A 23,383-nucleotide genomic window follows, 5' to 3' on the forward strand; every position below is an offset into this window, starting at 1 on the left:
ATATGGCAACTGCAGAGTACATGATGTTATATAGTAATTAAATGTTGATATTTCAATTGTATAACCATTTTCTTAAAGCTTCCTCAAAGTCTTTGTTCCTGAATGTGTATATTATTGGGTTAAGCATTGGTGTTAAAACAGTGTAAAAAAAAGAAAGGATCTTGTTCACAGTTAACAACTGTCCTCTGGGTGGAACACTGTAAACGGACACAAGTGTCCCATACAATATGGCCACCACGGTCAGGTGAGAGCTGCAGGTGGAGAAGGCTTTCTTCCTCTTGGTGATGGATTGGATCCGTAAGATGGTTAATAGAATATAGACATATGATACAACAATTAATAGGAATGGGCAAATGCTTGCAAAAAAAGTAATAAAGATAGTCTGTATGTAGACAATGGAGACATCTGAACAAGCAAGCTTGAGTAGAGGAGTAAGATCACAGAAGAAATGGTCAATAATGTTTGCACCACAGAATGTTAATTTACAAGTTGCGATGCCATTGATCAAAGTCATGAAACAACTCAAGAGCCAAATTAACAGGATAGCTTTAATACAAAACATGCTATTGACTGTTACATTATATTGAAATGGTTTGCAGATGGCCAGGTACCGATCATAGGACATTACTGTCAGAAGAAGACATTCTGAGATTTCTACATTGGCGAAGAAGAAAAATTGGGCAATGCAACTATTCAAAGACATTGTACTCCCATCGTGTAGAACAATAGAGAGCATGTTAGGAAGAATATCTGTAGTCATTAAGATGTCAGCTAAAGACACTTGTGTGATGAAGATGTACATAGGAGAATGAAGGTTTCTGCTTAATAAAACTAATGTAATGATTAGCACATTTCCACAGATGGTCACACAATAAGTAATAAGCAAAAAGAAGAACAGCAAAATCTTGAAGTGATGAAGCCCTGGAAATCCAGTGAGAACAACGGAGGTGATATTGTTTTGCATCTTCTGTCATATTAAACTCCAAAATCTTAATATTATTATTTATTTAATAAATTACACATCTTCAGTAGTCACATGACACGATGGGCCGGTATATCAGACAGACATTTCACTGAAAGGAAGAGACATTGTAATCTTTTGAAATGACAGTCCATTTAGTAATGCAGTATGTGTTTCAATGTAGTGCAAATATTGAAAAGGGTAGTGACCAAAACTTTGAAAATTATAGACCGTTCAGCCTAACATCCATTGTGAGGAAAATATTAGAGGGGATAATGAGAGATAGCACCAAGATTTCTTAGAACATGACAAGGTGATTAGCAAGGCTCAACATGGGTTCGTTAAAAATGCAGATGAAGCAGTTCTCATTCCAGTTGCTCCTGGCATTTCTCTCACTAATCGCTGTCTGCCATCCACCAATAGAAGAGGGTGTGCTCGCACAAGATGCTCACATGCCTCATTGTGCCAGAGGCTGTAGCAGCCCTCTGCTGGTCTCCCCACAGCTCTTGCAACTCCCCTGCAAACTTAATTAGTTTCTACGAAGAAGTCAGCAGGAACATGGACTTAGGGAAATCACGTAATTTTTCTTGATTTTGCAAAAACATTTGACATTGTGCAAAAGAAAAGGTTGTTAGGAAAATTTGATAACCTAGGAGTAGCGGAAAACATTTGTACTTGGATAAAAAAATTGGTTATATAATTGTGAATAGAAAGTGGTGGAAAATGGTAAACACTCCAGCTGAGTCCCAACTTGTTTCATATATTCGTAAAAGATATAGGTAATGGCCTAGAACAGGGGTCCTCAAACTATTTTGCTCTGGGACCCCATCAGACAATAAAAATAATTAGAGGACCCCAGCAAGTTACTGCAGAAGGTCATCACATCACACGTGTAATCAGCAGACAGCACATACATGGCAGCCTTGTGGAGGCACAGAGTGATGGGAGGAGTCTAATATACCATAACCCATCACATCACACGTGTAATCAGCAGACAGCAAAGACATGGCAGCATTGTGGAGGCACAGAGTGATGGTAGGAGTCTAATATACCATAACCCATCACATCACACGTGTAGTCAGCAGACAGCACATACATGGCAGCATTGTGGAGGCACAGAGTGATGGGAGGAGTCTAATATACCATAACCCATCACATCACACGTGTAGTCAGCAGACAGCACATACATGGCAGCATTGCGGAGGCACAGAGTGATGGGAGGAGTCTAATATACCATAACCCCACACATCACACGTGTAGTCAGCAGACAGCACATACATGGCAGCATTGTGGAGAAACAAAATAATGGGAGGAGTCTGAAGTAACAGACTCCTTAAATCAATGACTAAGCTTGGAAAAGTTATCAGGAAGATGGTCAGCAACATTGAGTCATGACCCCATGATGAGAAGGTCGGGACCCACAGTTTGAGAACCACTGCCCTAGAAAGTAAAATTGCAACATTCGCAGATGACACAAAACTGAGTAAGGAAATAAACTCAGGAGGGGATTTGAAAGCACTGCAAAATGACCTCATTAAACAGATTTATCCACAATACCTATCCCTTTTGCAACATGCAGTATAAAATGGCTTAATTTGTTACAGTTCGAGTAGGACTCTCAACATTAGACCTTAACTTTAAGCCTGTGCAAGTATGCATTCAGTCTATAACTGTGGGTTATGGAGAATTAAGAATTTTAACTCTTTGAGTGCCAACGTTGATGTGAGAGATAAAAATGCCAGCCTCAATTACATTGACTGTTTTATTGGGGGCACAATATTTAACTAAACTTCAATAAATTGACTTCTGATCATTTGCCGTCAATAACTAAAGTGGTTCATATTCCTCGACTACGGCCCTGGCATATTTAGCAGATATTTTGCTCATCTCTCACACCAACATTGGCACTCAAAGGGGTAAGAGCAACAGATGCTACAGTAGATTATAGGAACATCAGCCGATTACTGCAACATAAGTATCCAGGTGGCAGCAAACAGACGGCTTTGGTGCAGTCAAAGCCTGCTGAAGTAAGAAAGGATAAGCACATGAGGTAAGAGGTCCCTGCTCGTGAGAGCTTACATTCTAAAGAGGGGGGGCAGACAGACAGGGGTGACACTGGAGGGGAAGACAGGGCAGATGGTCTATTGTCTATGGTCTACAGTGTTTTTTGTATTAGGTTTTATAATGACTGATCCACTATTATAAATGACTGTACTAGATAACCTGAATTAAAAATAGTTGTGTTATACAGGAGGAAATCATTGAGAAACCTGTGAAATGAATATATTATTTTAATTATTATCAATGTGAATATAAAAATGTAACTACAGTACATGCAATTAGGAATTTGTTTACTTACACACAGGGCAAATTGTAAAAAATAATGTCATGTTAAATTAAAGACATAGCCAAGCTCATCCATCCAGTGAGGCGTAAAGGCCGCTGGGAGAATACTTCATATGCACGTTTGTATTGTCGAATTCATAGTATTTAAAAAAAGGTATATAACATTATGCCATTGTATGTACAACAGTTATGCTAGTTGTAAGGTGGAACCCTGAAACTACATACTAAACAAAGCCAGTGTGTGGGTAATTGATGACTTGAAGGGTGTGTGTCTCTCAGACCAATGAAATGAGATGCATTGTATACTATTCATTTCATTGTATACAGTACATAAAATAGCAGGCATCAGTCTCATAATCAGAACACTCACATACACACACCCACCCACACACTTTTATGATGTATTTTGCTTGACGACAGATATCGCCTGGATCCAGAATGTGTTGGCTGTAATTTCCATCTCTGGAATTCCCACCTATGTTATACCACTTTTACACTGCCTAAACGTTTTAAAAACCGGTATTTTGAAACGGTATTTAAAACGGGTCTGAGCCTTGACATTGCACTAGATTACCGTTTTAAATACCGTATAAATACCATTCACATCAGTCAACCTGTTTAATCCCCTGAACACGTTTCAAGGCAGAATGCAGGGGACAGCCTATCACAGGTCTGTAATCTGTTGTTTTTACTAAATACCGTTTCAGAGCCATTCTCACTGCATAAAAAATGGCTCTGAAATGTGTCGGACTTTAACCGGTAAATGAACTCTGGCGCTTTCCCACTGCAGCCTTAAACGTTTTAAAATGGGAAAAAAACTGCAATATACCGTTTATCAAGTGCAGTGTGAAAGGGGTATTATATTCATCTGCTGTAATGCAATAGACTGTTATTATAAGTATCTCTTTGCTGTAACGCTATCTAGATCGGTATAATTATCTTTTTGTTATAAATTGTCGTATTGTAAATAACTATATTTGTTGTTACATCTTCCCTATGTTGATTAAATCTGTTTTTGTGCCTAGGGCCACTCTACAATAGTATAAACAGTTGAATACACTTTATTAAAGGTATATAATACGTGCATAACCACACCAGAGGTATATTATGCTAATAGACACAGTTTGCATCCACAGAAAAAATATTATATATTGTACAGTTTAAGTTATAAAGAATATTCAGTATACATCATTAGCCCATTTACATTTGATTAATAAATATTTCTGCAGTATTAAATAAACTAAGCAACTGGTAATAGACCTAAACAAAGCAAAGTTATTACTTACGGATCATATTTCTCTGTCCATGATAGTACGATGATACGTGCCAACTGTAGGTCAGATTACAACAGATATACTTTACCAAGAATATATAATCCTGTGCTACTGTCACTGGCACCAAGCCACCCTATGACGTTCTACTCCATACAGACTGAAAATCTCTAGTGTTTGATTAAGATTATTCCTAGGAGTAGAACAGTCAGTTTCACAAGTTCTAACAAGGGAAACGGTACTTGTTTCCTATCTGGGCGCCTGCTAAGTTAATTGCGCACCATGCTATTCTCCGTAGAGAAATCTGATCGCATCTCATCGTACACATACACGATATTGAACGATGTGATGCGATGCGATGCGATCCGATTCGATTTCCCATAGGAAACAATGTTAAATGGATCAATTTACCCAAATCAGCATAGGGAAGAATGGTAAATGGGCCAGAAACCCCAAAAAAACCCACAGAGCAGTGGAATGTCCCCCCAAAAGTAGTTGACGCCACCCCGCCATCAACGTGAACCCGAAGCGTGGCGAGCGCAGCGAGCCCGCGAGGGGCGGCGGTACGCGTCCTCCGACCTTTTCATGCCCTACTATCCACTAGGGCGTGTAGTGAGAATAGAATAGTGTGGCGAGCTCAGCGAGCCACCGAGCCCGAAGCGTGGCGAGCGCAGCGAGCCCCGCGCGGGGACGCGGATACCTTCACAGGTAAACGCGTCCCTTCGCGGGCTTCCCAGGTGTCCGCGTCGCCATGGACACCTGGGAAGCCCACGAGGGGATGCGTATAACTGTGAAGGTATCCGCGTCCCCTCGCGGGGCTCGCTGCGCTCGCCACGCTTCGGGCTCGGTGGCTCGCTGCGCTCGCCACACTATTCTATTCTCACTCCATGCCCTAGTGGATAGTAGGGCATGAAAAGGTCGGAGGACGCGTGCCGCCCCTCGCGGGCTCGCTGCGCTCGCCACGCTTCGGGTTCACGTTGATGGCGGGGTGGCGTCAACTACTTTTGGGGGGACATTTCAATGTTCAGGGGTGTTTTTGGCCCATTTACTATTGTTCCTATGATAATTTGGCTAAATTGAGCCATTTCACATTGTTTCGTATGGGAAATCGAATCGCATCGCATCGCATCGTTCAATATCGTGTATGTGTACGATGCGATGCGATCAGATTTCATTACGGTGCCGTACGTAGAAAACCTGGGCGCCCAGATAGGAAACAAGTACCAGGGAAACTTCAAAGAAATAAATTATTCTAGAAAGAAAGTGTCCAAACCAAATATTCTTACATTATAACTAGATATGTGCGGGTTTGGATTTCCCAGATCCGAGGTCGCACGAATGGTAGCAATCCGAGCCCGGATCCGAGTGGCGCTCGGAGCTTCCCGTCTGACCCGCATCCGGACGCGCGGGCAAAATGCCATCGCCCGGCATCGGATTCTCGTGAGATCAAAGAACCCTTAAATTCCGCAACCCCGCGCCCCTGGTGACCAGTACCTATCACAGTATATAATTCCAGTTTGCTGTTGCTCCTGGCGACCAGTACCTATCAAAGTATATAATTCCAGTTTGCTGTTGCCGCTGTCTACCAGTACCTATCACAGTATATAATTCCAGTTTGCTGTTGCCGCTGTCTACCAGTACCTATCACAGTATATAATTCCAGTGTGCTGTTGCCCCTGGCTACCAGTACCTATCACAGTATATAATTCCAGTGTGCTGTCGCCCCTGGCGACCAGTACCTATCACAGTATATAATTCCAGTGTGCTGTCGCCCCTGGCGACCAGCACCTATCGCAATATATAATTCCAGTTTGCTGTTGCTCCTGGCGACCAGTACCTATCAAAGTATATAATTCCAGTTTGCTGTCGCCCCTGGCTACCAGTACCTATCGCAGTATATAATTCCAGTTTGCTGTTGCTGCTGTCTACCAGTACCTATCACAGTATATAATTCCAGTTTGCTGTTGCCGCTGTCTACCAGTACCTATCACAGTATATAATTCCAGTGTGCTGTCGCCCCTGGCGACCAGTACCTATCACAGTATATAATTCCAGTGTGCTGTTGCCCCTGGCGACCAGTACCTATCACAGTATATAATTCCAGTGTGCTGTTGCCCCTGGCGACCAGTACCTATCACAGTATATAATTCCAGTTTGCTGTTGCCCCTGGCTACCAGTACCTATCACAGTATATAATTCCAGTGTGCTGTCGCCCCTGGCGACCAGTACCTATCACAGTATATAATTCCAGTTTGCTGTTGCCGCTGGCTACAAGTACCTATCGCAGTATATAATTCCAGTCGGCTATTGCCCCTGGCTACCAGTACCTATTGCAGTATATAATTCCAGTTTACTGTTGCCGCTGGCTACCAGTACCTATCGCAGTATATAATTCCAGTTTGCTGTTGCCGCTGGCTACCAGTACCTAACGCAGTTTATAATTCCAGTCGGCTGTTGCCGCTGGCTACCAGTACCTAACGCAGTTTATAATTCCAGTCGGCTGTTGCCGCTGGCGACCAGTATCTAACGCAGTATTTTATAATTCCAGTCGGCTGGGGCCTACCTACTCCTGACATATATAATATATTATTGCACTCCAGTGGTGCTGTCCTGTGGCATAACTTCACAAAAATAATGGAGATTCAAAATATGGAAGATAAAAAAATAGGGAAAGATGAAGAGCCGCTTCCTCATAGTGCTGAAGCTGCTGCCACTTGTCATGACGACATAGACGATGAAATGCCATCAACGTCGTCTGCCAAGGCCGATGCCCAGTGTCAAAGTAGAGGTTGTGTAAAATCGAACTCAAAGTTCGGTAAAAGGACTTGAAAAAATAAATTTATATAGTTGGAAGAGAAACGTAAACTTGGCAATATGCCATTTACGACACGGAGTGGCAAGGAACGGCTAAGGCCATGGCCTAAGTGCATGGCTATTGGTTCAGCTACACATGACGATCAGACACTACTCTTATGTATGGGTGTTGATTAGCTCACAGACAATGTCTGGATAGACATTCAATAGGTCTACACTAAAAGGTTGACACATGAAAAGGTTGACATGAGGTTTTTAAGGTTCTTTTTTGTAGTCAACGTCTGCATGTGGACCCCCAACTTGAGTAAGGCGTACCTTAGCAGGGCTTGCTGCACTCTCCAGGCTTTGGGCCTCTATAACATTCCCAATCTGAGTCCACATGGCTGAAAAAATCTACAAAAAAGGAATATCATGAAAATCTCTTGTTCACCTTTTCATGGTCAATGTCAACTTTTTGGTGTTGACAAATTTACTGTCTACCTTGACATTTTCTGTGACCATCTGGAACCAATACCACACACCATGGATGCAGGGTGTGTGGTATAGGTCCCTTTAAGCCGAGGGACCCATATGAAGCAAAACACATGGCACCTATTATATATATTTATATATATATATACTGTATATATATATATATATATATATATATATATAGTTACAGTACGGTCCGGCACTCCCTCTGAAGGGTTGATTGCCCCGGTGCCTGTCTCAGTAGACAGTGTAGCAAAGGAAGAAAGACTAGCACTCGTAGGTCTTTTCTCAGAAAACTGTATTCAGCAAACAGTGGAACAAACCAACGTTTCGGGGCAGCGCCCCTTTGTCAAGGTGTGTGAGAACAAAGTAAAACAAAATAGTGCTTACCTTAAATAAGGGTGAGTGGGTGGGTGGCGGCGCGTCGTGCTGGGCCTGGCCTGCTCCGTTGGAGGGTCGCGGTGACGTCGCACCGGAAGTGATGTCTGAGCCACATCAAAGGGGATAGGATGTTCAGGCTCTGGTAGCGCCGGAAGTGACGCAGCGGGGCAGTTGGAACGCACGCTGACAGGCAGCCATGGTTACTAAGGAACTCCAATCAGATCCAGTGGGCGGCTCTAGGCTCCAGCATAACGCGTAGCCTGCGTGAAGACATGTCAACGTCACCGCGACCCTCCAACGGAGCACGCCAGGCCCAGCACGACGCGCCGCCGCCCACCCACTCACCCTTATTTAAGGTAAGCACTATTTTGTTTTACTTTGTTCTCACACACCTTGACAAAGGGGCGCTGCCCCGAAACGTTGGTTTGTTCCACTGTTTGCTGAATACAGTTTTCTGAGAAAAGACCTACGAGTGCTAGTCTTTCTTCCTTTGCTATATATATATATATATATATATATATATATATATATATATGCTAGAATACACTCTCTTTATAGTCAGGGCAGCCGAGGGGGGGGGGGGGTACTAATTACCTGGGCCCAGGCTTGATGGAGGGGCCCCACAGGGGCCCTGGTCGGACCCCTCCCTCCCTTTCCCCTCCATCCCTCCCGGGTAGCAACAGCAGCACACACTTCTACAGCATGTGCTGTGCTGACAGCAGGCTCAGCATTAGTCTCACTGTCAGCGCGAGAGGTCATGCTGAGCCTGCTGTCAGCACAGCACATGCTGTAGGTGTGTGCTGCTGAGATTACAGTTTTAAGAGTTTTCTTCCACCCTCCTCTAAACATTTTAGGGGCGTGGCCTACGTGTGGGAGGTGCCCACACTTAGGCCACGCCCCAACATTTTTACCAGGGCCCGGCATTCCTCTCGGCTGCCCTAGTTATAGTATATATTTAATGTAGTAGGAAAAACAGTACAGGTTGAGTATCCCGTATCCAAAATGCTCGGGACCAGGAGAATTTTGGATAACAGATTATTCCGTATTTCAGAATATTTTAATATTTCAATGATATATTTGGAAGTATCTTGCATTTATGCTGTATAAACACATCAAACACATGCAATACACACAAATATATTTTATTTGTTCAAAAAACAATGTTTCAAAATATGAAACAAAATTTGTTTACTATCTCAGATAATGAATTTAAATGCCAAGCAACCATTTTCTTGTACATATATAGGGCCTTATTTTGGTTCATTCTTTCTGACAAAATCCTTCTGAGATGGGCAAAACCATGTGCACTGCAGGGGGGCAGGTGTTACTTGTGCAGAGAGAATTAGATTTGGGTGGGGTTTTACTTCAAAGTGAGATCTATATTGCAGTGTAAAAATAAAGCAGTCAGTATTTACCCTGCACAGAAACAAAATAACTCACCCAAATCTAATTCTCTCTGCACATGTTACATCTGCCCCCCTGCAGTGCACATGGTTTTGTCCATCTAAGAAGGATTTTGTCAGAAAGAATGAACCAAAATAAGGCCCATAGTGCCAGTTACATATCATGTCCTCAGTAGTGCTGTTACATATCATGTCCTCAGTAGTGCTGTTACATATCATGTCCTTAGTAGTGCTGTTACATATCATGTCCTCAGTAGTGCTGTTACATATCATGTCCTCAGTAGTGCTGTTACATATCATGTCCTCAGTAGTGCTGTTACAAATGTCCTCAGTAGTGCCAGTTACATATCATGTCCTCAGTAGTGCCAGTTACATATCATGTCCTCAGTAGTGCTGTTACATATCATGTCCTCAGTAGTGCTGTTACATATCATGTCCCTCAGTAGTGCCAGTTACATATCATGTCCCCAGTAGTGCCAGTTACATATCATGTCCTCAGTAGTGCAGTTACATATCATGTCCTCAGTAGTGCTGTTACATATCATGTCCTCAGTAGTGCCAGTTACATATCATGTCCTCAGTAGTGCCAGTTACATATCATGTCCTCAGTAGTGCCAGTTACATATCATGTCCTCAGTAGTGCCAATTACATATCATGTCCTCAGTAGTGCAGTTACATATCATGTCCTCAGTTGTGCTGTTACATATCATGTCCTCAGTAGTGCCAGTTACATATCATGTCCTCAGTAGTGCCAGTTACATATCATGTCCTCAGTAGTGCCAGTTACATATCATGTCCTCAGTAGTGCCAGTTACATATCATGTCCTCAGTAGTGCTGTTACAAATGTCCCCAGTAGTGCCAGTTACATATCATGTCCCCAGTAGTGCCAGTTACATATCATGTCCTCAGTAGTGCCAGTTACATATCATGTCCTCAGTAGTGCAGTTACATATCATGTCCTCAGTAGTGCTGTTACATATCATGTCCTCAGTAGTGCAGTTACATATCATGTCCTCAGTAGTGCCAGTTACATATCATGTCCTCAGTAGTGCCAGTTACATATCATGTCCTCAGTAGTGCCAGTTACATATCATGTCCTCAGTAGTGCCAGTTACATATCATGTCCTCAGTAAAGCCAGTTACATATCATGTCCTCAGTAGTGCCAGTTACATATCATGTCCTCAGTAGTGCAGTTACATATCATGTCCTCAGTAGTGCTGTTACATATCATGTCCTCAGTAGTGCCAGTTACATATCATGTCCTCAGTAGTGCCAGTTACATATCATGTCCTCAGTAGTGCCAGTTACATATCATGTCCTCAGTAGTGATGTTACAAATGTCCCCAGTGAGTTTTTAGCAAAAAATACTTTTTTTTTTCACTTTCTGGAATGTATGGTATTCGGAATCATTCAGATAACGGATATTCGGATATGGGATACTCAACCTATATTACACAAAATGTATAATTATGTTTTACAGTTTAATTAATACCGGTTATGGCTTACCTACAATATATGGTATACCTGCTATTTATTACTAAGTATTTTGTGTCGTCTTCTTTCCATATGGAGAAACTTTGTTCTTCAATTAAATTATTTAAATATTTTTTTTTTAATTTCAATTCATTTTTTTGTTTGTAATTGCAAGTAATAACATATAAACACATACACACACTCAAACAACTAAACATAAACAAACACACAACTACCTCACATCTGTCCTGATTCAGCATAGTTCCAATGTTGGGAGAAAAGGTGCTAGCATTGTTACATCTATTCACTAGTTCGGGGGCATGGGGCAACAACAACTCAGCCCAGCCAAAAACCCCATCCATAAATAGAAAATAGCTATTGTTCATATATATGTGGTACAGTGGAGTTTGGAGGGCTAGTCTAGTGCTCCCTGATTGGCTGGTGAATTTCCAAGCAACACAAGTCATGTGGAGGCTTGGATTTGGTTAAAAAATCTACAGTTTGGTGAAACCCATACACATACAATTTATTACACAACATTTTATATTAGAGCGATGCTGGCATTTTTAGCGGACATTTTGCACATCGTTCACACGGATGTTGGCACTCAAAGGGTTAAGAAAAATAGAGTTTCTAGACTGAGCCTTTTGGAACTCAAACTAGGTAGAGAAGGCAGAGAAGAGGAGGGAAAACAGAGAAACAAACACTAAACACAAATTAGATAGGTAGAATGGGAACCAAGAAATGACTGTGTCCTGAAGTCCTGGTAATTGTAGTGTTTGTATGAGAAGATAGTGGTCAACGGTGTCAAAAGCAGCAGATAGATCTAGAAGAATAAGAAATGAGCCTATGGAATTTTTTTGTTTAAGAAGGAGAGTAATCATGCTTGAACAGTCATTGAAAGATACCAGTAAATAGAGGGATAATGGATATATTTGGAAGAGCATATATTTTATTTTAGGATATTATAGCCTTGTCCTTGAAAAAGGAAGTTAGAGCTTGTGCACTCATAGTAAATGGTGGGTTTGGTGAGGGAGGGTTAAGAAGTGATTTCAATTTATGAAAATGTCTCTTGGGGTCAGAAGCTTGAGCAGAGATGAGCGTTTGGAAAAATGTTTCATAGGCAGTGTCCGGTGCAGTACGATAAAACCAGCAGCTATTATTAAGTGATATACAAAATAGTAGCGCTAGCAATTAAAATATAAAAAATGTAATGACAATAAAAAGGTACACAATAGGACAATTATAATGGTCAACAGTAGTATTAATAATCAGCATGAGCACCAGCATCTGCAATAAGTAAAATGCTTATATTGGATCCATTCCTAGTATGCCGCCAAATTCTATCCAGAGAGGGCAAACAAAGGCCCTTATTCTGATCGATGCGTACATTCCCGAATTCTTACGGAGCGGTCCGCACGCCACGCTGTGTGGACATCGTCCGTAGAAACGCCCACCGAGCCTCCGCATTCGGACGGACTCACTCTTTAACAGGGCGTGTGTACGGACGACATATAAACCTTGCGTGTGCGGTGGACACGCACAGATTCTGCACGGTCTTACAGCGTTTGCACGGTCTTACCGCGTCAGAACGGACGGGAACCTGGCCGTACGCACCGATGCGGAGTATTTACGCACAATTCAACACTATTTATCTGAACACAGAAATCGATCACATGACCCACTTATGCAATTAGGCAACCTCATTAAAAAGTGTTTGTTTTCTATTGGAATCAATTAAATCCTAATACATACTAAAACACATTACTACTACATTCATTATAGACATTAACCCTTACATCATGTGAACATAACATACATCTATATACAGTATGTACATTTTGCTAATTTAAAAGAGTATAAACAAGTTACACATATACTGTTTCATGTAAACAAAACACACAGACAACTTCGAACTGTAATAAACTATTTATTAAATTAACAAATTTGTAATGAAAAAAATAATAATTATAAAGTAACGTCGATCAGCTGATCCAACTCGGCCATGACCAGCCGCATGTGCTCCCTCATTCTCAAGAGGGCCCCACGTAGACCCTCTTCTGCTTGGGCTGGCTCATCTGTGGACATATTAAAAAGGGTCAAATTACTAATGATATTCATGCATACATTTAACATAGTCATACTTAAATTTTATAAATGCAAGGTGACAGGTGTGTGTGTGTGTGTGTGTGTGTGTGTGTATATATATATATATATATATATATAGAGAGAGAGAGAGAGACATATATGACACATACAGCTATACATACATGCATACATCCTAGATGGAAAGCCTGTTTTTTTCCCTCTACCCTTTACTCTGTAGAACACCTCACAGTCATAGTGCTCCTTCTGAATCCAAACCCGCCCATGACTAAGCTCTGAGAAGCATGTCATGAGCTGCACCAATACCAACTCATCAAAAAGCGCTCAGTGTCTGTTATATGATGGAGCGTGGCATGGGACTTAGTCAACTCTCAGGAATGCACAGTACATTTGTGCAATCAAGCATGGCTTGCCTGCTGATGGTCTGCTCCATAAATCATTGTCATAATGCCAGTTAGGTGAAGCTGCAGCACTAACCCACTCCCATGCACAAAATCATTACTAAGACCAAATCAACACACAATTATGGTGCCAACAATACATGCAGACCGCAGGGTGGGGGTTAGCTAGAGGAGGGCACAGGGGCACTGACCACTTGTTACTCCATTCTAAGCCACGCCTGTCCATACTCCATTTATGCCATACTTAATCTAGTTTAGAAAGATCAATCACCAGTAAACTCTACTCACCTATATGAGGCTACAAATTGTATGCTTGCAGCAGGGACATGTAACCCTTACATGAGCAAGTCATCCCTTTCTTCCAGGATACAGATTAACTACACAGGTTCAGTGGCACTTAAAATCGAACTGAAAGCCATCCTCACAACCTGTGTCATTAATATGTGTCCAGGATGAAAGGGATGGTTTGGCCACCCTATCTAAGTGTGTCTGTTGCTACCCTGTTTGTTATATGAATTTATAGTTTTTAAAAACACAATTGAATCACCAGTGCTACATGGCAAATAGTAGATGAGAAAAGGAATAATTATTCCTTATATATACTGTACATACCAATTTCGGGCGCCTGCACCACCTCACAGGCCTCCTCATTCGCCTCTTCTTCTGGGGCCTCCTCAGCTGGCACTTCCTCCTCCACTGGCACCACCTCCACCTCCACTGCCCACACCTCCTCCTCCACTTCCTCCCTTTCCTCTGCCACCTCCTCCGCCTCCACTTCCTCCGCCATCCCTTCCTCCAACACCACCTCCTCGTCCCTCGCTTCTGCGACCTCCTCCTGGGCCGCCTCTGCCTCCTCCCGGGCCTGTCTTGCTCGATCCCGTGCTGTGTTTGAGAAAAAAAAGTGCCAATTAGGGGTCATTTGGACAGATGTATTAAGCCTTAACAAGCTATAAATCCAAAGGTTATAAGTAGAGATACATGTACAGCCAATCAGCTCCTTACTGGCTTTTATAAAACACAGCCTGTAACATGGCAGTTATGATGTGACATTTGGGCCATTGTAAGCATCACAAACAATAATCCTACACAATTACATATTTTATCACCATTACAGGGTGTCAAACAGGAAGTAGCACACATATAGTGTATGCCATGTTTAACTCATGATCAGGCTGGTTACCTTATTGCCTTAAATAAGGTTATGTAAGCAATCATGTACAAATGGCCATTTAATGTGTAAACACTCACATCGCACAATCCTGGCCCTGATTTGCTGGAGCAAATCCGGCTGCCGACGCCTCAGGTCTGACCATCGCCGCTCCAGCTGTGCGATGGTCCTCCGCACCTGTGTGCGTGCGAATATGCGGCGGGGGGCCACCGCATAAGCATTCCGCTTCTGGCGGTTGGTAATAAATGGGCCCGCCCGCCCCAGCCTGGACTCCATAACGGAGACCAGTGTCCTCAGCTCCGCTGGAGAGAATGGGGCTGCTCTCCCATAGGCCGCCATCTTAGCAATGGCACAATTTAAGCAATCATGTCCTGTCATTGGTTGATCAGAGTGATATTTGGTATTAACTTTATTGTTCATTTTGACAGTAACAGCGTGTATGCGCCACAACAGACGGCTAACCCATTGCATCGCAAACCCACACTTGCTGTACCTTTGCATAGTTGAGCAGACCATGCCATTACTTACTATCTCCTAATTAGACCGTGTCAAATAAGTTGGGAACCCATTATATATAATCTATTACATTCACCAAACATGGGTTAAAGCAACAGGTGAAATAGTCTGCATCACTAGCCAGTTACACCTAACTCTACAAGGTACTAAACAGCTTTATTATAGTGAAAGATATACAGCAGAAACATAGCAAATAGTGCCAGACCTTTTCCAAAAATTAGGCCATGGTGCCATGTGTACACTTACCTTCTACTGGCCCACACTAGAGATGTGGAATGCAATGTAGCTAGCATCAAGCCAGAATTTGGACACCTTTCACATGTGATTTGGATGCTAGCACTGATTACTATTGCCTAAGTGGTGGACTGGATTTACATATGGAATGGTTAGTGTCATTTGTACTACATACCAAACAAGTGCTCAGTACAGATGTACATTCACATATACATGTCATGGCTGAACACATTTTAAGTTGGTCATTGCAGTACCAATCTGCAATTAGCTACTAAATCAGACTTACTAACTTTGCAAGGTTTTTTTTTTTTTTTTTTGCAGGTATGGGCGTGGCCTATGCGCCGCACGGTCTACGCTGCCGTACGGAACGCAGCCGTACGGAACGCAGGGTGTCGCTGATGTACGCCAATTACAGAAATAGGATATAAAGGTGTGTTTGAAAACTGCAATGTTGTTGCAAACATGGCTGGCTCAGAATCTGAGGAAGACCAGGTGTTGCAGGACCTGTTTTCCCACATGGACTCCAGCACCTCCTATGTCCCCCTTAACACAGACCAGCCAGTGGGAAAAGAGCAGCCAGATGGGCCATCCACATCAGGCCAATCGGCAGCTGGCCCATCTTCAGCCTCAGCAGAATCATTGGGAACACAACAGGTGGCTTCCCAACAGAGTAGCCATTCCAGCACTTCGAGTACAGCGACAGGTGGCCGTGCCAGTGGCCGTGGGCGTGGCCGAAATAGGGCAACAGAGGAACCAAGCAGCAGAAACATGGCATTCGAAGCGCAGGAGCTTGCTATCCTGGTGCCCCGCGCACGGGATTGGATCGAGTGTCCACAGGACAGGTTGACACACACAAGGAGATGGAAGATCTGGGAGGACATAACGGCGGAGATTAATGCGGTGGCTCCACAAGTTCGTGAGACGGAGCACGTTAAGAAGAGGAAAGTTCATGTGTGTTACATTTGAGCAGTACAAGACCACTAATGTTTTCATTAGATATTAGATGGAGTTGGTAAATGGCCGGTCACGTTGCTTGGAGCCACAAACATGATTGCCATGTCATTTAATCGATAGTTATTGTAGGGTGAGTGTGAATGTATCTTCTAAGGGTTGTTTTTATATTTTCATTGAATGTAAGTTGTGTGTAATGAAGCACATGTTGTCATCTGTTGCAGATCGCAATATGTGCTACAGCAAACATGAGGAGTGACATGTAGTAATATGTACACTTTGATTGCAGGTGGCACGACTTCAAAACCAACCTCAAGAAGAAATTGACCCAGCGGTGGGAACACAGCCACACCTCTGGGGCTGGCCCCATGCCATCAAAGCTGAAGCTCACCCCCCTGGAGGAGATGGCACAGTGCTGCATTGCAGTAGAGGAGGTCCGGGGGTGAGCAACGTCGACAGCGAGGCCCCAGCGGAAGTCATGGCTTTTTTGCTTGAAGGTAATTATTTGCCATGCCATAAGTAGCTGGTCCTAATTTTGCATGGAATGTGTTGTAATTGTAATGTTCTCTTTCACCAGCATCCCCACCGCTTGGGCCAGAATCTCTTGAGGTTGAGGAGTCTGTGCCACCTGCCACCAGTACCAGGCCCGTGCAGCAGCAGCAGCCACTGACCGAGGCTGAATTGGACAGGTGGGTGCAGGTGCTTTCCCATATTCAGCAGCAGGGAGAGTCGGCATCAGAGCAGGTGCGTAGGACCGAGGAGGTCTTGCAGGGTTTGGTCAGCAGCCAGCACACTATCGCTGGGAGCCTGCAGGCTATGGCTGCCACCCAGCAATCAATTGCTGCTAGCCTGCAGGTGCTGGCTGATCAAGCCCTGCGGCAAAATGACCTCCTCCTCCACCATAATGAGCTTATGGTGGAGCTAGTTGCCAGCAATAGGGTCCTATTGTCATCTGTTTCTGGTGCATTCCCACCATCAGCACTCCCTGCTGGCAGAGGGGGAACACCATCCCCCCCCTCACCAGCATCTGCTCCACCTGGGCCATCATCTGAACGTGGCCGTGGCCGAAGAGCTGCTGCACTTGGCAAGGAGCCTGCCAAGGGCAAACGTGCCCGCAGATGAACTTGTGTCCGCATTAATCTCCACCCTTATGTCTTCCCAAATCTTTCATTGAGCTGTGTGTGTCAGCTTCCTGTGTCCAATTCCGTGCAGAGGGTACCCACATTTGCCCTCGTTTCGAATGTCATTTTTGGTTCCCCTGTTGGCCTCTTTCGGCTACCATTACTGTGTGCTGTACTTGAAGTGTTGGTGCTATACTTTTGTTGTGAAGCCACCTGATGTGTTCCTAATGATTCTGCTGTGGCTATGTATGTCAAAAAATCATGTCTTTATTATATTTTTTTAAATGTTATTCCTGGCATGGTACCTTTTAATTTGTTACGGTTTCCATTTTATTTTATAAGTTCTGGTAATAAATGTTTTTTATTGCCCTCAAATGTGTGGTTTAATTGATACATGTAGAAGTGACATGTGTATTTCTATTATTAATATTAAGTTGTGTCCATTATTTGCAGTGTAAAAGTGTGTGAAAAGTGCAGCATATATGTGTGTGTTTAGTAATGGTCCATTTAAGCTGCAATGGTTCCAATTGAAGCAGTGAGAAGCGTGTAATTAATGAGTAATGAGTAAAGGAGTGGATTGTATTGTGTTCAGCTGACATTGATTGTAGTGATTAGGCGTTCCGATTGCCTAGCTCATGAACGAGTGGTGTCTGCAAAGCAATACTTGCTTATGGACACTGCATATTTCTAGCCTTTTTGTTCGCGTGCATTCGGTGTGCTATCCGAATGCACGCCTACCAAAATAAGTGCACTCCCCCGTGTCCGCCCATGTTTCCGCCCAGTTTAGCCCACTTTGAAAGTACGCCCCTGTGTAGTTCCGAATGACGCCCATAATACGCCCATATTTCCCGAGTGATTGCGGTGCACATTTCTGTACGGGATTATTGAGAACAAGTACGTAGACCATGCGTGGCACATGCACATAGCGTTCCCCACGCATGCGCAGATGGCTAAAAAACGCCATCAGAAAGTATTCGGAAATATACGCACCAACCAGAATAAGGCCCTATGTCTCTTTATAGAGTAGTGTTGGATATATTTACCGCAATGTTCGTCCAAATGAGGTATTATTCCTTTCAGGATTGCGTTCTGCAAAGTCCATCACTTGGTGAGGGGGGATTCCCCAAGATTTCCAAACAAGCGGATAATAGTAGTTTGAAATAGTACTCCGGTGGCGGCTGGTCTGGGTCCAAATTGGTAGGTAGGCAGTAGATGGCAGGTGGTAGGCTGGTGTAGTAACTCCTGACATGTTTCGCTACATAAGAGTAGCTTTATCAAAGGATCCTTTGTGTTGTTTTACAACCATCCCCATTTTTTGCTATTATTAAGTGCAAAGAAGTCATTATTAGTTTTATAGGTGGCTTGTAAATTTAGAGAGGTTGACATCTAAGTCAAAATGGAGTTTGATCAACTTCATTGAGATATGTTCAGATTTTCGACTTTCAATAGTGAAAACATTCAATGTGTGGGGTTCTGAGGACTGAGTTTGATAACCTGTGTGCTATAGTAAGATGGTTAAAGTTTTGTGAGATGAAGCGGTCATGGTTGGAATTTCGTTGCAAACAATGTGTGCAATACATAATGCACATTTTAGAGATTTGGAGGGTGATGCAGCAAAATTCTCTCAGGAGAACTTGAGTAGGTTTAATAATGTGTCATAGAAAGCATCTTATCATATTGCATTATTGTCTCGTTTGTGAATAGTACCAAGGGAGTTTTTAAGAAATTGGAGCATGTGGTACACACCGCTGCTGGTATTATTGGCAGTGATTTGTCATCAATTGAGGACAATTTTATTAGGAACTGTTATTGAAAGAGGAAACAGCATTGTTCAGGATTGTAGTCATCCATTACATAATATATTTTCCTTCCTTCCATCTAAAATATGGATCAGGTGTATTAGGTCTAGGATATCTCGTTTAAAGTAAAGTTTCTCCGGTACTTGTGAGTTATCCGGGCTGCCGATTTTTTCATCGCGCCCGAAATCGTGGGCATCGCGTCGGTCGTGGCCGTTATAAGGGGCCGCGACGCGATGCCCGCGATTTCCCATAGACAGTAATGTTAAAAGACATGATGGACCCGATTTCCGACCCGATTTCCCATAGACAGTAATGTTAAAAGACGCGATGGACCCGATTTCCCATAGACAACAATGTTAAAATAAAATGACAATGGGAAATTGGCCAATATGGGCATTTCACATTGGATATGTTTTAAAAAAAAATGTTTCATGGCCCCCCACCACCGTTAACGCCACCCCGCTATTGACGCCAACCCGAAGCGTGGCGAGCGCAGCGAGCCCGCGAGGGGCGGCGGTACGCGTCCTCCGACCTTTTCATACCCCTACTATCCACTAGGGCGTGGAGTGAGAATAGAATAGTGTGGCGAGCGAAGCGAGCCACCGAGCCCGAAGCGTGGCGAGCGCAGCGAGCCCCGCGAGGGGACGCGGACACCTGTGAAGCCCGCAAGGGCACGCGGATACCTGTGAAGGTATCCGCGTCCCCTCGCGGGGCTCGCTGCGCTCGCCATGCTTCGGGCTCGGTGGCTCGCTGCGCTCGCCACACTATTCTATTCTCACTCCATGCCCTAGTGGATAGTAGGGGTATGAAAAGGTCGGAGGACGCGTACCGCCGCCCCTCGCGGGCTCGCTGCGCTCGCCACGCTTCGGGTTGGCGTCAATAGCGGGGTGGCGTTAACGGTGGTGGGGGGCCATGAAACATTTTTTTTTAAAACATATCCAATGTGAAATGGCCATATTGGCCAATTTCACATTGTCATTTTATTTTAACATTGCTGTCTATGGGAAATCGGGTCCATCGCGTCTTTTAACATTACTGTCTATGGGAAATCGGGTCGGAAATCGGGTCCATCGTGTCTTTTAACATTACTGTCTATGGGAAATCGCGGGCATCGCGTCGCGGTTCCTTATAACGGCCACGACCGACGCGATGCCCCCGATTTGGGGCTAAATCGCGGGCATCGCGTCGGTCGGGTGTCCTTAAGTTAACTAAACTTAAGGACAAAATCGGCAGCCCGGATAACTCACAAGTACCGTTTCTTCCCATCGACAAATGTTGATTTTTAACTCCTTAATTGGTGGGGTTTTTCTTAGGGAGTGCTCCCCACTGAGCAAGTTTTTTTGGGGGGAGCACTCCCTTAAAAAAAACACCACATCTCCCACCATGGCTGTGTCAGTGCACATACAGATGTGTCCACATAAATTTAGCCTCATTGTGCATTAAACAGTCCTTCTAGTAATTTGTACACTCTGTCTCCCTCTAACCTGTATATTGTAAGCACCTTGGATCAGGGCCCTGTTGCCTCCTAGTTTTTCAGTTACTTTAATAGTAACTTGTGTGTGTACCCTGAATTGTTCTAATGTGTGCCATACTGTATGTCAGCACTGTGATCCACTTGTAGTGTATTATATAAATAGATAATATAGTTCAAAGTTTTTTAAATATTGAAATGTGCTGAAATGTGCTGATAACAATTGCCTACCAATACATTCCTAATAAGAGGTATGGTTCAATCTTAACTGTTGGTTGGTCATTAAATGGTTAAGTGCTTTTGTAGACCTTGGCAAGAAGAAGTTTATATACTGTAGTTGGAGGGAAGCAAAAGCACATGAGGGAAGAAGGCTCAGACCATGACAGCTTACAGGATAAAGGGATGGAAGGAGCAATGGTTCGGATGCGATCTTGGAGGCTTTGCTAAAGAAGTGGATTCAGAGTCCATTTTAATTTTTGAAGAGACGTGTATACTGTATGTACATATAAAACATTTTTATATCTTCATAAAGAACATTCAGATTTATTCACAGGGGGCAACCAAAGTACGTTCACCACATTCATCCTCCTTGGATTTCACAGTTCTATTGTCATAAGGATTTTAATGTTTATACTCTTCCTTGTGATTTAATGTATGACCATATTTGGGAACTTACTAATCATCACATTGGTGTCCTATGATAAGAACCTCCATTCTCCCATGTACTTCTTCTTCACACAGCTGTCTATAAGTGATCTTATCATAACCACAGACGTTGTTCCCTGGCCAGGGAAACATTAGTTTTGTTGGTTACATCACACGATTATATTTCTTCAGTTCCACAGAAACATCTGATTGTTTGATTCTCACAGTGATGGCTTATGACAGATATTTGGCTATTTGCAAAACCCTCCATTATATTTCTATAATGAACAGTGCACACTGCATGAAGTTGGCCATCTTGACTTGGACGTTGAGTTTTTCTGTTATTTTGATCAACACTATTACAACAGCAATGCTACAGTTTTGTGGACCGAACATTATTGATCATTTCTTCTGTGATCTTGTTCCTCTACTATAGATGTTCAGACACTAAAATTGTACAATTAGAAGTCTCTTTATTAAGTGCACCTCTGCTTCTAATCCCAATCATAATCATTATAGTATCTTATAGTAATATCCTTTATACTGTCTTAACAACTCCATCTAATACTGTCAGACAGAAAGCCTTCTCCACTTGTAGCTCTCATCTGACCGTGGTGTCCATATTTTATTGGACCTTGTTTGGGGTTTACACTCTACCAACAAAGGGACAATCACTTGGCCTAAGTAAAATCTTATCGTTCATTTATACTGTGCTGACCCCTTTGTTAAATCCCATTATATATAGTCTGAGGAATAAGGACATCAAGAAAGCTTTATGGAAAACTGTCCACAAAAATGTGTTCTCTAGCAATTTTGTTCTATAGAAATGGTTTCCAAGAAATCACCAGGTATGATCAAGTTGATATTCAATTGCTGAGTTTATGCCACAATAACTTTCTGAGGATATTTATAAAACTTTCTAAAGAGGCTCCCTGTAGGCATTGTCCATTATATTCAACGAAGTTCTCAATTTATACAATGTGTTAGAAAAATGATAGAATCTGGTGGCTTATTTTGGGCAACTTGTCCACTTGTCTTTTTTAAAAGTGTCCTTGTATTTACTCAAAGCTGTTTCATCAGAAAGGCAATCAAAGAATATTATTGTAGGGATCCACATTTATGGGCTGATTCAAAAACACTCAGTGTGATCTGTATTCCGCCCCAGCCCCAATGGTCATTGTTTGCCCATGCGCATTTCTCCTTTTCATTTGGGCACACCATATAAGTTTAATAGTAAATGAGATGTGAGAAGTATGTGGAGAGGTATCCAGGATACTAATGACATAAAGTAATCTTTTGAGCAGAGTAGAGAGTTCCTTTGGTGAAACATAGTTACATTTTACTACAATTTAGACAGGAATGATTCCCTGTTAACTTGGGTTGAAATCTCTGAGAATGTAAGGGTTTTGGTGTTGGACAAATTGTCTGTCAGTAGACATTTTTCCAATGCCAAACCGTGTCCAAATGGGATGAAGGGGAAGGTTATCAAAGAATGTTCTGAGCAAATCACCCACATTTTTACTTGGATTTTTAACCTCTCGCATGCATAATAAATCATAATGCTCCCCCATTACCCTAATACCCCAGTGTATAAACCTAATCACCTAAATGCCTGAGGTATACTAACTGGGATGCTAGCTGTTAGGATTCTAACATTTGTAGTGATTTTGGGAACCCGACCACAGTGTTGCGTTTGCTGGCATTTAAAGGATCTCTGAAAAGCAGGAATAAAAGGGTGCCCAGAAATTGGTGGTCAGTGGGTGCAAAGAGGAGAAGGGGTTGACCTGAGGGTGTGGAAGAGGAGTACTGAGTGAAGGGGTGAAGCAAGGAGGATGGAGGCTGGTGCGG

The 23,383-nt window shown here is 43.0% G+C and overlaps 1 protein-coding gene across 1 annotated transcript; it reads right to left on the reverse strand.

Moving 5' to 3' along the window:
* Window positions 1-52: 52 nt before the first annotated feature.
* LOC146073433 (olfactory receptor 11L1-like) lies at window positions 53-964 on the reverse strand. The gene has a single exon (XM_083180612.1). It carries the CDS (start codon window positions 962-964, stop codon window positions 53-55), a length of 912 nt encoding a protein of 303 aa, XP_083036738.1.
* Between the last annotated feature and the right edge of the window lie 22,419 nt (window positions 965-23,383).

The sequence above is a fragment of the Crinia signifera genome, chromosome 4 (genome assembly GCF_055691185.1).
Source record: "Crinia signifera chromosome 4, ASM5569118v1, whole genome shotgun sequence".
Taxonomy (NCBI): Eukaryota; Metazoa; Chordata; class Amphibia; order Anura; family Myobatrachidae; genus Crinia; species Crinia signifera.

Excerpts from the sequence above, each read along its gene's own strand:
- LOC146073433 (XM_083180612.1), bottom strand. The coding sequence starts at position 964 with ATGCAAAACAATATCACCTCCGTTGTTCTCACTGGATTTCCAGGGCTT.